This window comes from Peromyscus leucopus, chromosome X, assembly GCF_004664715.2.
Source record: "Peromyscus leucopus breed LL Stock chromosome X, UCI_PerLeu_2.1, whole genome shotgun sequence".
Taxonomy (NCBI): Eukaryota; Metazoa; Chordata; class Mammalia; order Rodentia; family Cricetidae; genus Peromyscus; species Peromyscus leucopus.
Genome location: NC_051083.1, coordinates 60,921,164 through 60,936,800, shown reverse-complemented (window position 1 = coordinate 60,936,800; position 15,637 = coordinate 60,921,164). Strand labels below are relative to the sequence as shown.

Genomic DNA, 15,637 nt, shown 5'->3' with positions numbered 1-15,637 from the left:
GTTTGTGGGTTACAGGAATAATCATGACTAGAGGTAATGAGAGGCTGATTTAGCACGGTGGCTGTGGTAACAGAAAAGAGGAAACTGCTGGGAGAAATATCACAGCAACAGGGCTGATTGGATTCTCAGCATGAGAGAGAAGGGGGACATGAAGAGGAGCCTGAGGTTTCAAGTCTGGCAGGTGATGATACTATTAACCAGGACAAGGACGGCAGGAAGAGAAGCAGATTTGCAGGGAGCTGGGGGAGCCTGAAGCTAGCGCTGCTGTTCTCCCATTTTAGAAGCCAGCTCTCCCCAGTGTCAACAGGGACCGAGTTGAGGCAGTAGCTAGAGGTGGCTACTCTAGCTCAGGTAGGTCCGAGGAAAGACAGCTAGCTGTATATGTGCCCACGGGAATCAAGTCAGTATTTTCCATCCTCCCCAAGATCATAACCCAGGCTGGGGGTGTTCAGACCTTCTACTCTAGAAGATAACTTGGAAGAGAAGGTGATTGGGGATGATGGTGTGTAGTGGGGCAGTGGGTGTTGAGCGGCTCCTTCCTGGACCAAAGGAGGCCTGACGCTTCTTGACTCTGTGAGGCCGATGTTGTTCAAGCATTAATCTTGACCTGACATCACCTTACAGCAGAACCCAATCTCCCAGAGGACTTAGCCCGTGTCACTGAACCTATTTACCAACCCCCTCAGCAGCCGTGGTTTCTAAGGTTCTTTCCACCGGAAGCTACGACAAAAGGAAATGTATGCGTGGGGAGGGGTTGTGGGAGAGTAGTTCAGAGGTCTGACACAGACGACACCCAGAGGGAGAAGAGCAAGCGCCATGTTGAATCCATTCTTGCCATCTAGAGCCTTCTTACTCCTTCAGCTGCTCCTGCTAGGGGTATGGTGCAGCCCCAAGGTCCTCATGCCCAGTGAGAATGAAGACACCAAAGCCGGTAGGAAACCTAGGACCCGAGGGGGTTGTTGAGAGGAAAAAGGCTACAGGGGAAAGGGCTGTATAGAAGAAACTGGAGCCTGATAGTGGCCATGGTAATGACTCTCCAGAGGAGAGTGGGAGGACACAGGAAAGGGTTCTATCCCACTACTGCTTCTTCTGACCGAGATTTCTTGTCTTCCACTCCACTACCTCATTTTGTTCCCAAACTCAGATTTCTTCCTTGGGCACATCAGTATTCCTACTCGGCCCCTCCCAGAGGTTCAATGCTTTGTGTTCAATGTCGAGTATATGAATTGTACCTGGAATAGCAGTTCTGAGCCCCAGCCGACCAACCTGACTCTGCACTATAGGTATGAGAAGGAAGAGTGGGTAGCACAGGCAAGAAAAGAAAGTAGACCAGCTGAGAGAGACCACACTGGGGGAAAAAAAAAAAAGAGGGTAGCCAGCTTCTCGAGCACCCTACTAGTGTCTCATGGGATAAGTTGTCAGTTCAGACGACATGAGGCTAGTCTATGGACATATAGTACCCATGTTTGCCCCATCATTCGTCTTCCTTGTAACCCTTCTCTAGGTACCAAAGGTCTGATAATAAATTCCGGGAGTGTGGCCACTATCTGTTCTCAGGAGCGATTACTTCTGGCTGTCAGATCCAAAAAGAGGAGATCCAGCTCTACCAGACATTTGTCGTCCAGCTCCAGGACCCTCGGAGACCCCAGAGGCAGGCTGAACAGAAGCTGAACCTGCAGAATCTTGGTAATTAGGAAAGAAATGACCAAAAGGCCAGGGAGCTTAAGGGCATTGGACTTTCAAGAGTTTTCTTTCCTCATTGTTGGCCATGGGCAGAAGGGAGAAGATAGAGGTTTGGGATGGGGAAGGGAGGAGGGAGGAGGGGAATTACCTCCAAGATCCTGACTTGTCTAGGCCAGGGCAATGACCACACGCACACATATCTCCAGTGATCCCATGGGCTCCGGAGAATCTAACACTTTACAACCTGAGTGAATCCCAGCTAGAGCTGAGCTGGCAGAGCAGATACAAAGAACGCTGTTTACAACACTTGGTGCAGTACCGGAGCGACCGAGACCCAAGCTGGACGGTGAGTGCCTTGGGGGTGCAGATGCGGTAGCTAAGGCCAAGAAAGAGAGGAGAAAGGAGTCAACTAGCCAGAGAGAAGGACCTAATAGCAAGCCCCAGTTCTCTGCCTCCCAGGTGCTCCGTCCATACTTGCATTTCTTTTTCTATCGTCACCAGTAAGCGTTCACGCTGGCTTTCCTACCCATCCTCTTCCTGATGCAGACATGAAGGGAGACAGTGAGTGGATCTGGAGGGGAGATCCACTTCTGAGTCATGTTAGAGAAAGGAGTGGTGCGTTGTGAGTAGTCAGGAAAGGAACGAAGTAGAACTGGGAGGAACCAGAACCAGTTTCTTGGTTTGTTTTCCCGGGAAGAACCAGAAATCGGAAGAATCAGAAGATGACATTGAGGTATAGGCAAGAATGTTTCCATTTTCTCTTCCTTTATCTATAACCATCTTTCCCTCACCCTTCTTCTCCCCAGGAACAAATAGTGGATCAGAACCCTAGATTCTCCCTGCCTAGCGTGGATGGGCAGAAACTGTACACCTTCCGGGTTCGGAGCCGCTTTAACCCACTCTGTGGAAGTGCTCAACACTGGAGTAAATGGAGCCAACCTATTCACTGGGGGAGCCATACTGCAAAGGGTAAAGTGGCCCGAATACATGACCCCTAAATCATGAACTCAATTCCACAACCTTTGTAACACACTGCCGCTATTGTGTGCTTTTATCGCTCTATCCCCAAGCCTCTACCTCCACCCACTGTTCCAAGTCAATCACTATGAAGCAGGGTTTGCTATGTAGGGATGAGAAGGGCTGCAGCCAGAATAAGAGAGTGGATCCCCAAAGAAGCCAGAGGGTGCTCAAGGGTAATATGGAATGTGTAGGAGGTCTCTACAGCATTCCATAGCGTCTGCATAGTGGAGATGACCTTGGATCTGGGCTGACCTCTTTGATTTGGTTTTATTCATCTGTAAAATGTAGATAAACATTGTTCCTCCCTCTCAGGAGCTGAGTGGAAAGTAAGCATAAGGAGTGTGTTTGGCATGGTGCCTGGCATCCATGTCTTAGGAGTGCCACAAATGCAAGGCTCATTTTCCTTTCCTTTTTTTTGCTGCAGAGAATCCTTCCGTGTTTGCGCTGGAAGCTGTGCTCATCCCCGTTGGCTCCATGGGATTGATTATTACCCTGATCTTTGTGTATTGTTGGCTGGAACGGTGAGATTTCAGGAGGCCCTTAAAAAAGAGGTGGAGGTGGCGGGGTTATTTCAGGATCTCCAGAGGTAGATCATACAGAGCTATGATGAGGGGGTTGAGAGGAAGCTATAGGTTCCTCGCTGGCCAGTTGGATGACGGGGAATAAAGGGGCTTTCATTTAGTGCTGCTGCTCCTCTCTTTCTCTCTGCTCAGGGCAATGCCGCGAATTCCCACCATCAAGAATCTGGAGGATCTGGTTACGGAATACCACGGGAACTTTTCGGTGAGAACACTGCCATGCGCATATTGCAGTCTATCAACTGCCAACTGCCAGCTAGCAAGACCGACTGTGAGGGGGGCAGAGTGGAGGGAGGAGCGGGGCCTGCATCATCAGGATGTGGCTGACCAAATGGAGGGTGGGCTAGGCAGAGAGGGAGCAAAGGAGAGTGTGTGATGCAGATGAAAAGTGTGTTATTAGGGGCTCTGGAGCCTGGGTATCCCTTCTGTAATCGCTATGGTTGCAGCGTTGTGAGAGCTCCTTTGGCCCCGAGCCTTGGTCTTTTGCTTCCTGCCCCTCATCGACCTCTGACCTGGAGATATCTGTCTTTAGGCCTGGAGTGGTGTGTCTAAAGGGCTGACTGAGAGTCTACAGCCAGACTACAGTGAACGGTTCTGCCACGTCAGTGAGATTCCTCCCAAAGGAGGGGCCCTAGGAGAGGGGCCTGGAGGTTCTCCTTGCAGTCTGCAGAGCCCCTACTGGCCTCCTCCATGTTATTCTCTGAAGCCTGACGCCTGAGCCTCAATCCCGTGATGGAATCTCAGGGTCCTATAGCTCTAAGTGACGCTAACCTCCCCCGGTCATTTTGCCAATCTGGATCCAATGCCTATCGCACGCCTCCCCCCTCACCCCACCCCCTACCCCTTGGCTAATTTTCAATTTCCTGCCCCATGTAACTGCTCCTCCATTCAATATGCTCTACTTGAGAAATACCTCTTGTCCCTTTTCCCTGCACAAGCCCCATCCCCTCCGCCAAGTCTGGCACCTTCCCCTGTTTTTGGAGACATCTTACCCTGTAGCCCTGGGTGGCTGGGAACTCACTACTAGGCTAGGTTGGCCTATAACTCCCCGGCCCCGGCACTCGGCCCACCTCAGCCTCCAGAGTGTTTGGGTTATCAGTATGCACCACCACACCCAGCACGGTCCTTCTCTTTTACAGGCTCCTCCCTCCCTCTTCCCACCTACCATTGAATTGTTCCTCAACCAACGAGAAATAAAGTTTCTACCAATGATCGTCCAGAATGTCTGTTGTGGGGCTGGGGAGCAGGGGAACACATGGAGTTGGGAGGAATGGCGTGAGGGTAGGAAAATGGGGGCGCGCAGTCACGCTGCCGAAGCAAGAGCACTCCAAATGAACTAAAGGGAGTATCTGGTGACTTACTTCGCTCTGGTCAACTTCTGGGCTCACTCCAGGGGCCAGTGTACGGTTGGATTTGCTGTGCTGATCCGGTTCCTAGAAAGCTCTTTTACAGATCGCACCCAGTGTCTTTCTCTCCTTGGCCTTACTCCACCTTCTACTGTAAGTACCATTTCTGACCTCACAATCCTTCACCTGCAGCCTCAGGCCCCACCCCTTACAGATGCTCCCCAAACTTAACTACCAAAAGTGCTCTCCTGTCTGCCCAGGCTGGGCCTCCTTCAACTTATGAGCTACACCTGGCTCTTCGGTCATCCAACCCTATGGGCAACCTCAGGCCCCTAGGGCCTCCAGAACACCTTCCTTCTTCATGATTCACCAGGGGAACTTTGAAGAGTGAGATGATCCTGATAGCATGTTTATCTACATTAAACATGGAGGTGAGGGGCAGCACAGAGCAAGTCTGGCCGTGGACGTGGGGAGGGCTAAGGACAGCAGAGATCACAGAGGGAACAGAACCAGAGAAGGGCCTGCATATCTCCACCCCATCTCTTCTCAGATAATCAAGAGTTTCTAGTCAACACCAATTGCTCCGTTCTCCTGTTGCTACACTACATCCGAAAGAAAATGGGGTTGCGTAAAACAGGTAAGTGGTCTGGAGAGAAGTGGAGACTGAAGGGCAGAAGCAATAAGCTGCTTCTGGCCTCTGGACTTTCCTCCCATCAAGAAGGGTTAGCCTCCTACCCCTGAATCTTCCTCAAACCCATTCTGTAGAGGAGCCCTGGCCCTTTTTACTCACGTTCTCTAGTCTTACTTGTCTCAATCACCCTGCGGCCTTCCTGTAGACACCATTGATTTGTGTGATGAAACTGGGACCATGAAGTTACTTTTCTTGTCAAAGACACCCGGAGACTATGCCAGCAAATTCCTTACAGCTCGAAGTATCTACTACGTTTGTAAAGTAGAGCGTGGAGCACCAGGTAGAGGTACGTGTGGCTTCATAAGTCCCTCAAGATGGATTAGGAAACTTGGCCTTAAAATACGGCAACTTTCTCTTGCAATGCCAGCACTCAGGGAACTAAGGCAGGGGGATTGTAAATTCCAGGGCAGCCTGGGCGTCCTAGCAAACTCTCATCCCAAATACCAACACCACACACATAACAACAACAAACAGAAAGCAGGGCTGGGATGTAGCTCAGATGGCAGGGTGCTCCCTAGCAGGCATGAAGTTCTGGGTCCCATCCCTAGCACTGCATAAAACTGGGTGTGGTGGAGCAAGCCTATAAACCTAGCAGTTGGGAGGTGGAGACAGGAGGATCAGAAGTTTGAGGTCATCTCTAACTGTACAGCAACTTTGAGGACAGCCTAGGTTGCATAAGACCCTATCTCAAAATAAATAAATGCATTTGACAGCTCTGGCTGTTCTGGAAATCACTCTGTAGACCAGACTGGGCCTTGAACTCACAGAGATCCCTGCCTGCCTCTGCCTCCTAAATGCTGGGGCTAAAGGGATGAGCCACCACCTCCCAACATAAGTACATTCTTTAGAAACTGAGGTAAGGAGGATTGAGAGTTGGAGGCCAGCTCGGCCTACAGAGCAAGAGACTGCCTCAGAAAACACCCACAAGGTGGAGCCAGGAACATTAGGAGTTCAAAGTGAACTTGGGCTAGATGAGAGCCTATCTCAAGACTCCCCAAAACAAATTAGCAAGTAAAATAGGGCATCCTTAACCAGATCCAGATTGACCATGTCTAGTCAGCTCAAAGAAAGGGCCCTGCGTTGATGGCAGTAGGTTAGGTTCATATAGACCATGTCACCGTACTTCATCCTAGGGTTCACGTAGGGCCATGCCAAAGGGGAGGGAAAAAGAACACGAGCTCTATTAGAATCCTGAAGTCTTGGGTTTTGAAAAGGTATGCATGACTTGGTATGTATCAGGGGCTGGAAAGAGGTATGCTCTGTTTACAGGTATGAGGATCGAGAATTCCTACAAAGCTGTTGTGCCTCTCTTGAAGAATCCAGAACAGGAACTAGTTGGTAAGGCATGTGCTGGGGGAGGAAGGGAATAGGAAGTGGTGTACCTAGCTGTGTACCGGGCGTAGTGCCATACACGGGTAACCCCAGTACTCCCTCCAGAGGAGGGTTTGGAGTTAAAGGCAGCCTAGGCTGAATGTGGAGGGCACTGCCAGAGAGGGGAAGGTATGAATGTAGGGGTGGGTGGGCTCATAGGAGTCTAGGATAAGGGGGACAAGGGTCTAGATAAACTGTAGAGGGGTGTCCAGTTTAAACTATGTGAGCCCTACATGTCGCTTCTTCCCCACTTCCATGTCGTCTTTTCAGTTTCCCAATCATCCTCTCATCATTTCTGTCTTAGGCCAAGGTCCTCTGACGGATCAAATGAATGACGGAAGGTCATGCTGGGTTCCATCTTGGTTCCTCAGAGCTGATGGTGCTTTTTCTTGTTTTCTAGAGTCCCTACGCACACAGTGTGACTTCCTGGAGAGAAGCCGAATAAAGATGCTTCGAACTCTAGAAGCGAAGAGACTGGCAGCCATGGAGTCCTCTACAAACCTCACAGCAAGATCTTCCAAGAGCAGTGCCCAGCAGAGCACTAGTCCAAGTAGCCAAATGAAGGTTTGTGCGCTGCTGACCAGAGGATTTCCTTTCTAAATCTGATGTCTGTGTTCACCACCGACTGACTCCAATTGCCTCTTCTTCTCTCCTGCATTTGGCCCTAGCCCGTAGAAACTTGCCTGCAGAGCCTCTACATTAATAGATTGCTTTCTCTTTTCTAGTCTAAAGCCGGACGATCAGATGAAGACGGGCCACCTCCCACCCGCAGACCATTCTACAAGACCAGAGCAGACTTTCTCAAGAGACATCGCTAACTCAATAAAGTCACCAACTGAGAGCAGCAACTACCGAGGGAGCGCATGACGTTACTGGAATTTAACGTGAGCGCTCTTTTTTTTCTAGAAAGACTCCTTCTCCCAGCCTCTGCACAAAGGCTTCAGTAGGCTGCAGGCACCAGGGAGGCTGAGGGTGGACCGGAGCAACAACAGAGGGCCGGAGTGAGCACTTGGGTGGGGGGTGGTGGTGGTGGTGGTGAGCAGAGACTGTGAAGTCTGGTTACTAGACTTTTAGTACAATGAGCCTTTGAGGGCCCGAGAAGGGGGTGGGGTCTTCTCAAACCAGACTACCTCCCCTCGGGGGAGGCCTATCTTGCAGCCGCCTACTCCTGCTGGGGTTAGGTGTCCCTCCCCCACCACACTCCATTACCTCCCAGGCTGAAATTCCCCCACCTCCCAGCCTGTGGGCAGTCCCTCCCACCCGCCCTTCAACTAACTGCCCTTCGCCTTTCCGTCTCCCTCCCTCCCTCCCTCCCCTTTATGGGAGGGGGGCAGCAAGGCAGCAGAAACCAGAAACCAGATCTGATTATAGACATTTATTGAACTCATTTATTGATTTGACACACTTCCCCACTCCAATCTAGCACATGATACAATCTGGGTAGGCCAGGCGCTGACACAGGAAATGATGGGAACCCACAGCAGGGGTGGGGGAGGGGACAAGGCAAAGGGCGCTGGGGGAGGGGCTGCTTGGGGGCTGGGGTGGAGGAGCCCCAGATGGCCTCTCTGGCAGGTGCTAGTAAACCTGATCCACATTCCCCCCCATCCCTGCTCATTTCCCAGACCCTCAGCCAAACTCCCCAGGCTCCCCCTTCCCTGTTCCTCTCCCCAGCCCTGCCTGCCACCACACACTCTTCCACGGAGCCCTGGCAGTCCATGACTAGGAAGAAGGGCAGGGACAGCTGTCCCCTGCCTTGAACAGGGAGGTCTCTGTACCTAACTTTACTACCCTAAATCCTTCCTTCTTTCACGGCCCTCCGAGGGCCCAAGCCAGTTCCCGGCCTTGGATGTTCTCTGGAGGCACGAACAACCCACACTGGTCAAACAAGAGGGTGCTGGCCCCGCAACAGCACCCTCTTCTAGGCACAAAGTGGACACAATGTGGGGGCCTGGCTTAGGTTTCTTTCCTTAAACTCTAACCGAAGTATGCACAGAAAGAGATTTTTCTAGACCTGGTCCAAAAAGGGTGGGCTTCCCTCTGGTCACTTTCGCTACCCACCCCACCCCCCCCAGCTTCCTGTGGCTCCCTCCTAGAATATGTAGTGTTTGTATCACGTCACTATGACAAAGCCTTCAGAAGAAAAAAAGCAGGCTCCCCATTACTAGCACCTCACCACTGTTAAAAATCTCTATATTTGTGTTTATAGTTCTTTAAAAGTTTATAAAAAGCCTGTCTGTTATCTGCATCCTTCCAAAAAGTGATTTGGCCTGGTGAGCCACTCCAGTGCTCAAAACTTGGCCCTTCTAGGTCCCCTAGCCCCCCACCCCCCACCCCCACCCCACTGCATAAAAATCCAGGCCCAACCTAGCCTGGCCCAGCTCTAGTAAGACTCTCTACAAAAAAAAAAAAAATAATAATCCTGCTTCCAAAGGCAGGGGTAATAAGGCCACTGGTGACTTCACATTTCCAACAGCATTGCTGGCCCCTGCTCCAAGGCCTAGGAGGTGGGAATGGGGAAATCAATGATGGCTCCTGAGAAAGGGCCATAATTAACCCCTAATTGGCACAGTGAGAATAAGCCCTCTTCCCGTCTTCCTCCCATCACCCTCCTCCATAATCCCCACATGGCACAGCTTTCTCTTTATGATTTCCTCAACAGTCATGTGTGTGACCACCTAACCCTAGCCCGAAAGCAGGGTCCCAAACTCCTGAGGAGGGCTCAAGGGGAAAAGTAGATAAGGACAGGCCTGGATCCACCTCCGAATCTGAAGCAGGGGGCCAAAGCTTCTGGCTGTGACTCAGGGATCTGTGGGGAAAAGAAAGGGAGAATCAGATCAAAGATTCATTTGGAGCACTATCTAGACTCATTCCAAGGAGAGGCACTCCCCTCCCCTCCACACAGCTCCCCCTTCTGTGACGGAGGAGCCAGGAGCCGGGAAGTCCCACTTAGAAGTGATGCTATTCTACTATGACATCCTCCCTCCAACTCCGCAGGAGCTCCTCTTATCAGCTATATGGCTCTTCTCTCTGGCTCAGACCAGAGAATTAGCTGAGCACTTAAGAACAGAGATGCTGTAGTGATCAGGGGATGCTATACCTGGCTCAAAGTTGAAGTCCAGTCCCTCGCCACCATCCATGAGGTCACTGATGATGTTATCCATGTCGCACTCCAGGTTCTCCATGTACATATCAAGATCGAGATCCTGAGGCATTCTGTCATGGCTGGTAGCTTCAGTAGGAGAGGGGAGCACAGGGGTTCCCAGAACCTTAGGGATGGGAGCACCTGCCATGACTGGAGGTGGTGCCATCACAGAAAGGGTGGGAACCAGGTTGCTGGGCCCTGGACCCTCGAGCGGCTTAGGACACAGGCTAGCTCCAGTAGCCAGCTTGCTAGAGGAAGGCATTCCTCCCAGTAACAGCAGTGTGGGAGCCTGAGACAGAATAGGATCTACCTGGGTCATGAGGACATCAGCAGGAGGGGGTGGTGTATCAGAGGTGAGCAAGGCCTCTAGAGACTGGGAGCTTGAAAAGCACCCTTCTGCTGCTGATAGAGGCCCATCTAGTGGGCCAAAGAGGGAGGCACCATAGCTATGTAAGGGGCCAGAAAGCCCGGATGTGGTAAAGAGAAGCCAGAGAGACTGCTCCTCGACAGCAGGGAATGGGGAGATGCAAGATTGAGCCCATCCAGCAGCTCCAGATCTTCACTGAGGGTGGGAGGGACACCCCCTGAGTAGCTGCTGGCCGAGGCCGCCATTTCCTCTTCCGCTAGCACCTCAGACTCCGGCCTTATTGGGGACAGCCGGGTGCTGACAGTGCTGGCATTGGAACTGCTTCGTGGACGGAAAGTGGTCCACGCCTCAGCTTCTTCCCGATTTCGAGGACAAGGGTTGCTCGACCACTTGGCAAAGTGGCCTAGAGGGCTCCTCGGAGTGGCACCTTCAGGCGGGGCTGGCAGGACAGAGGGTTTCTTCTTGGGGCCTTTGCTGCGGCCCCGGAGCAGCTTGCTGCTGCTATCCATGGAGGCAGCCCTGCGGCGGGGTGCCTTGCCACCCTTGCCGCCCTCAGGGTTCAGCATCCACCAAGAGCTCTTGCCGGTGGCCTCATTGTGAACCTTGATGAACTTGCTGTGCAAGGACAGGTTGTGACGGATGGAATTCTGGATGGGACAGAGGTGTAGAAAGGGTGCATGAGCTACATGTAGAGGAGGTGGGCGGCCAGCAGTCTAATAATCTAAGGGGAGGCTGGGAAACAGCAAAAGTCAAATCCGGGAAGGAAAAACTAGAGCGAGGTGAGGGAGAAGAAACTGTACACAGTTCCTAAGCTCAGCGTCTCCTGCAGACTTCTCACAAGAGACACACCGTAACAACCTACTTTCCAGGGAGAGCCACTACCTACCCCAGAAAAGCTCCTCCCAAATCTCTGGGTGCAGTGTTGGGTTGGTGGGCATGGGGGAGTACTCGACCTAGAAAAAACTAAGCTCAGATGGGAAAAAGCATTCCAGAACACCATTCCTTTCCTCATGTGCAGGCTTGGGTGGAGAATACAGGATGGTGGCCATACCAGCTCAGGAATGTCCTGACTTGGGCCAATTCTCTGAATAGACTAGAGGGTAGAAGCTCAGTACAGCTGGTACTCCATTCTCTACTAGGCCTTAGGTCAGCCAGATAACTCTTAAGATTGATCCCAAGCCAGGCCTTTAATCCCAGCACTTGGGAGTTAGAGGCAGATGGATCTCTGTGAGTTCGAGGCCAGCCTGGTCTACAGAGTGAGTTCCAGGACAGCTAGGGCTATATAGAAAGACCCTGTTCTCCAAACATGGGGGAAAAGGGATCTCAGCCCAGCCTTATTTCTACACAATACTTTCATGAAGTGTAATTCTCTGTCCCCTTTTCTTAGGGAGATATTTCCCTCTCTAAATTCTACTGGAGGCCAAGCTTAAATCCTATGCCTTTTAATAAAGTGTTTGCTTATCTTCCATAGCCAAATTTCTTGTATAGTATTTTTTTTTAATCTGTTTCCCAGTTTTACCCAATCTATATGGTGTGGTTTATGGTTTCATGTAATTAGTCTTGTCAACTGTAAGTACCAAAGGCACAGGCAATGCCCTCCAGTCCCACTGTACCCAATAGTGCCCCCTCAGAGTGCCAAGGCCACAGCATATCAGGTACACAATACATAATCAATACTTGTCCAACCGGTAGGTAGCCCCTAGATGTCGTCTAAAGTGAGGTTTTCCTTGAGGCTCTGGCAGCTCTTGGGTGCCTTGGGTATTGGAACCTATCATCTAGTATTCATTCTTCTTCACTGGTAACCTGTAGATTAATATACCTTTTTCCTCTAGCAGTCCAGGTACAAGATGGAGGGTGGCACTTCTTGAGCCTCTGGTGCTGCTTGTTTTTACTGGTTGGTATACGCTGTCTGCCCCCACCTCCCGTCACTTCCTCCTTCCCAGTTTGTCCCCCTGGAAGTCTTCTAAGATTCTGAGCATAAATCTCTATCGTAAAGGCCATTTGACCTCCCACACAGAGCTCTTTAGTTTAGAAATAAATTAAGGAGGAAGCTGAGACATGATAGGAACCACTAAGAAACTGAGGCTCTAGACAGCGAGAAACCATTTCTACTGGAATGGTAAAAGGGCAACCCTTGTCTTGAAGAGCATGGTTTGATCAGCTCTTGTGCCAGGGTTCTTTAGTGAAAGACTTCCTTGCCTTCCTGAGCCCGTCCACTCACCTCGGGCTCTTAGTAAACGAGAAGCATTAAGTCTTCTAGCTCTGTGATTTCTTCCCTTCTTTTTCTCTAATTCTGGATCTACTGTAGTGTGTGTGCCCGAGTGTGTGCACGTTCGTACGTTCGTGCGTGCGTGCGTGCGTGTGTGTGTGTGTGTGTGTGTGTGTGTGTGTGTGTGTGTGGTGCTGGGGTGCGCGCACATGTGCGCGCGCCTGCGTGGGTTGGTGGTTCAAGCCCAGAGACTCACATATGCTGTGCAAGGGATTAACTACTGAGCTACACTTCCATCCACATCCCTTCTCCCTCAGGCCTTGGAAAAAGCAAGTAGGAAAGGTCAGTTCCCAGGTGCAGAATTGTTTGAGGTGTGTGTGTGTGTGACCGGGGTGGGGGTGGGGGTGGGGGTGGGGGTGGGGTGGAGAAACTGCTCACTAAGCCACCTAACTTAAGCGTTCTTGTTCAAGTGAGTGCCGCCCCCTGGTGGGGTGGGAGTGACCTTGGCACAACACCAGGGAAGTGTGAAGCTTCCTGCTGGGGGGCTTTGGAAGCTCTAGACCCTGGTCTGACTAGGTTTGGCAATGAAAGCAAGCCATGCTTTCCTTAGAGAAACAGGATCTGTAGCAAAACTTGCATTCCAGTCCTCATCCTCATAGTAGGCCAAGTACCTAACCTCCAGTGCCTTAATTTCCTCAGATGTAAAATGTTGACTCTCAGAACTGCCACGAAGACTAACAAAATGAAAAACAAATCTTAAAATTATTTCACGGGTTATAGATTCAGCTTAATGGCAACCGCACTGCCCTGGTTCCCAGAACCAAAAGAAAAAAAGAAGATCTCACAAACTATCAAGGCCGTGTTACGCGTAAATCATCAGGAGGGACTACTCCCCAAGTCGAACAAGCAACTCGTGGTCATCCTACCCTGGAAAATCAACTTAAGAGAAAAAGAAAAACAGCTGTGCAGGCTGGGTCCAAGGAGGGGAGCTCTTTGTGAGCTTGAGATTGCGGCATGGCACTCTACCCAGAAATAGTGCCAAGGGTCTCAGTCAGCTGTCCCATCTTCTGTTCTGTCTGGCCCCTACGCACACTGCAGATCTGTTCCCTCACTCTCCGCATCTACGGGAAGCTCCTCTGTCCACTCTGTCCTCTGTACTAGGCACACTAATCCTAACCACCTACCGAGGCACAAGACACTGATACGGGCCGAACTCGGATTCCTTAATTTTGTGATGAGAGCCTGTAGTTCTCTGGCAATTTTTTCAGTTATCGTTCGAGATCTTCCCAGCTCTCAACTTGGGCTCTAAAATCAGAGTTATGTGATACCTCCTGTCTCGTGAGTAGTATTCCTCACCAACAAAGACTTTCCTAAGAGTTTGGATAGCTCCTTAGGAGGAAGAATTCTCGCTAGCAGAAGGTAAACTGAGGCAAGATAGCCGTTCACAGCCTTTTTCCTTAGTGCACACTATCAGCTACCTTTCCTCATGGATACCAACCACTTTCTCCTCTCTTCACCGCCGACTCCCTCTCGGGCAGAGCAATCCTCTAACAGTTCCTGTTCACTGAGGTATTGGGAGGCGAGCAGGGAATCCGAGTAATCCCGCAGGAATGGGCCAAAAGGTGTTGGGTGGGAGGTGAGGGAGGAGGGAAGGCTAGGTGCGGGTGGAGAATCCACACAGTTCCTGCTGTACATAGGATAAAGACTTCTCTGTGGGAATAAATGTTTGGAGCGGCTCAAACCAAAGTGCTGAGTAGCGAGCAGAGAATTCGATTTTCCCCAGAGCAGGGACAGTGTCTTATTCATCGCGGATCCTCCCGCTTCAAGCTCCGAGTGTGGCATATACTATGTACTAAGTAAATGTTTTGTCTAACTGAAGATTGAAGGTGGATTTTTGGGCTTCCCAACGGAGTTGGGAGGCGGTAACGGGGCCCCCCGGAGGGAGAGTAATCAGAGGGGTCCAAGGGTGGATGGCGTGGAGGTAAGGGAGTCATACTTACTTTCCATCCTGCCGAGCTGTTGCTGTCACCCTTGTCCTTGAAGTAGGGCACCGTGCGGACCATCCATTCGTAGATCTGGGCGAGTGTCAGCCGCTTCTCCGGGGCGCTCTCAATGGCCTGGCTGATGAGTTCTGCATATGACTGATTTCCCCAGGCATTCCGGCGGGAGCCTCCCTTCCGAGGACCTGTAACAGCCCCCAGGATTCCCGGCTGGGAGCCCCCTGCCGGCTCTGGGAGCCGAGAGGGCAACAGGATTGGCTCGGAGGGTCCCTCCGGGTGTACCTTCTGTCCCAGACCTGGCTCCACCTCGGACGGTTCTGGTGGCTCCGTAGCCAGCTCTGGTCGAGGAAGGGGCCAGGTGCAGGATCGTGGACGGCTCTGGGGTTCGAAGTCGGGATCGAGGTCTATGATCGCGGCAGCCTCTGTGGCTGACTTCTTATTCTCTGGATCCATACGTAGAGTTGAACCTCTGCAGCTCAGTGTTCAGTGGAGCCTGCCACAGTCCCTCACCATGCCTCCCCTCAGAGGGGAAGCAACGAGGGCCAGGAGGCACATTCCTGCCAGTTCTCAGAAAGTCACGAACTTCTCCCTCCTCTCAGGATTCTAGACCCCAAACTGTCCCTTCCACTCAGTTCTCCGATCTCCTTCCCGAGTACAGGCTGCAGCCTCAGAGCGCTACTCTGAGGCACCACCTGTAACCTCCGCCAAGCGAAGGCACTTTCTGCACCCTCTCACTCAGCTTCCTGCTCTTTTAAACCTGAGGCACCATATCCCCTCATACATTGCGCTCCCATCACCGAACGTCTCAGCGAAGTTCCCTCCCCCTTTCAAGTTGCTGCCCCCCGGACACTCCTCCCAAATTTCCTCCACCCGGATCGCTGCCCTCCCCCACGCCCCGCTCCCGGCGTCACTTGTCCCTCCCCTGGCTCCCCCTCCCCCCGCCTCTTCCCTCCAGGTCACTCTTGATAGGGTCAAGGTTCCCGCGGCTCCAGACTCCCCTTTTCCCGTACTGAATCCCCTATCGGACCCCCCACCCCCCGCCCCCCGGGTTTCCCTTTTGTTTTGCTCCAAGCAGCAGCCCCCGCCTGACGTCTCTGTTTACCACTCGCCAGGGCAGCCATCTGCGCACGCGCCTCGAGAGCCACTTGGGAAACCGAGTTCTTCGGTCGTGCCACCCAGGTCGGTCTCGAGGACTACATCTCCCGTCCTACCATGCGACCAGGAGTCCGA

At 51.8% G+C, this 15,637-nt stretch overlaps 3 protein-coding genes across 3 annotated transcripts; 2 read left to right on the top strand and 1 right to left on the bottom strand.

Moving 5' to 3' along the window:
• The first annotated feature begins 752 nt into the window (after nt 1-752).
• Il2rg (interleukin 2 receptor subunit gamma) lies at nt 753-4,494 on the top strand. The gene is made up of 8 exons (XM_028892089.2): nt 753-931; nt 1,145-1,283; nt 1,505-1,686; nt 1,890-2,029; nt 2,490-2,652; nt 3,128-3,224; nt 3,417-3,486; nt 3,814-4,494. Exons 1-8 carry the CDS (start codon nt 817-819, stop codon nt 3,997-3,999), a joined length of 1,092 nt encoding a protein of 363 aa, XP_028747922.1. The 5' UTR covers nt 753-816; the 3' UTR covers nt 4,000-4,494.
• Nucleotides 4,495-4,656: 162 nt separating this feature from the next.
• Nucleotides 4,657-7,540, top strand: CXHXorf65 (chromosome X CXorf65 homolog). The gene is made up of 6 exons (XM_028892090.2): nt 4,657-5,058; nt 5,178-5,264; nt 5,464-5,604; nt 6,588-6,656; nt 7,090-7,253; nt 7,415-7,540. Exons 1-6 carry the CDS (start codon nt 5,034-5,036, stop codon nt 7,505-7,507), a joined length of 579 nt encoding a protein of 192 aa, XP_028747923.1. The 5' UTR covers nt 4,657-5,033; the 3' UTR covers nt 7,508-7,540.
• A 509-nt stretch (nt 7,541-8,049) lies between these two features.
• Foxo4 (forkhead box O4) lies at nt 8,050-15,303 on the bottom strand. Its single transcript, XM_028892066.2, is given in 4 exon segments — nt 8,050-9,495; nt 9,787-10,296; nt 10,299-10,845; nt 14,408-15,303. Coding segments are annotated over 4 exon segments (1,518 nt in total). The 5' UTR covers nt 14,861-15,303; the 3' UTR covers nt 8,050-9,487.
• Between the last annotated feature and the right edge of the window lie 334 nt (nt 15,304-15,637).

Coding starts and splice junctions, on each gene's coding strand:
- Il2rg (XM_028892089.2), top strand. CDS start 817: ATGTTGAATCCATTCTTGCCATCTAGAGCCTTCTTACTCCTTCAGCTG. Junction 1,687..1,889: donor GCTGAACCTGCAGAATCTTG/GTAATTAGGAAA, acceptor ACATATCTCCAG/TGATCCCATGGGCTCCGGAG. Junction 2,030..2,489: donor ACCGAGACCCAAGCTGGACG/GTGAGTGCCTTG, acceptor TCTTCTCCCCAG/GAACAAATAGTGGATCAGAA.
- CXHXorf65 (XM_028892090.2), top strand. CDS start 5,034: ATGTTTATCTACATTAAACATGGAG. Junction 5,265..5,463: donor AATGGGGTTGCGTAAAACAG/GTAAGTGGTCTG, acceptor GCCTTCCTGTAG/ACACCATTGATTTGTGTGAT. Junction 6,657..7,089: donor TCCAGAACAGGAACTAGTTG/GTAAGGCATGTG, acceptor CTTGTTTTCTAG/AGTCCCTACGCACACAGTGT.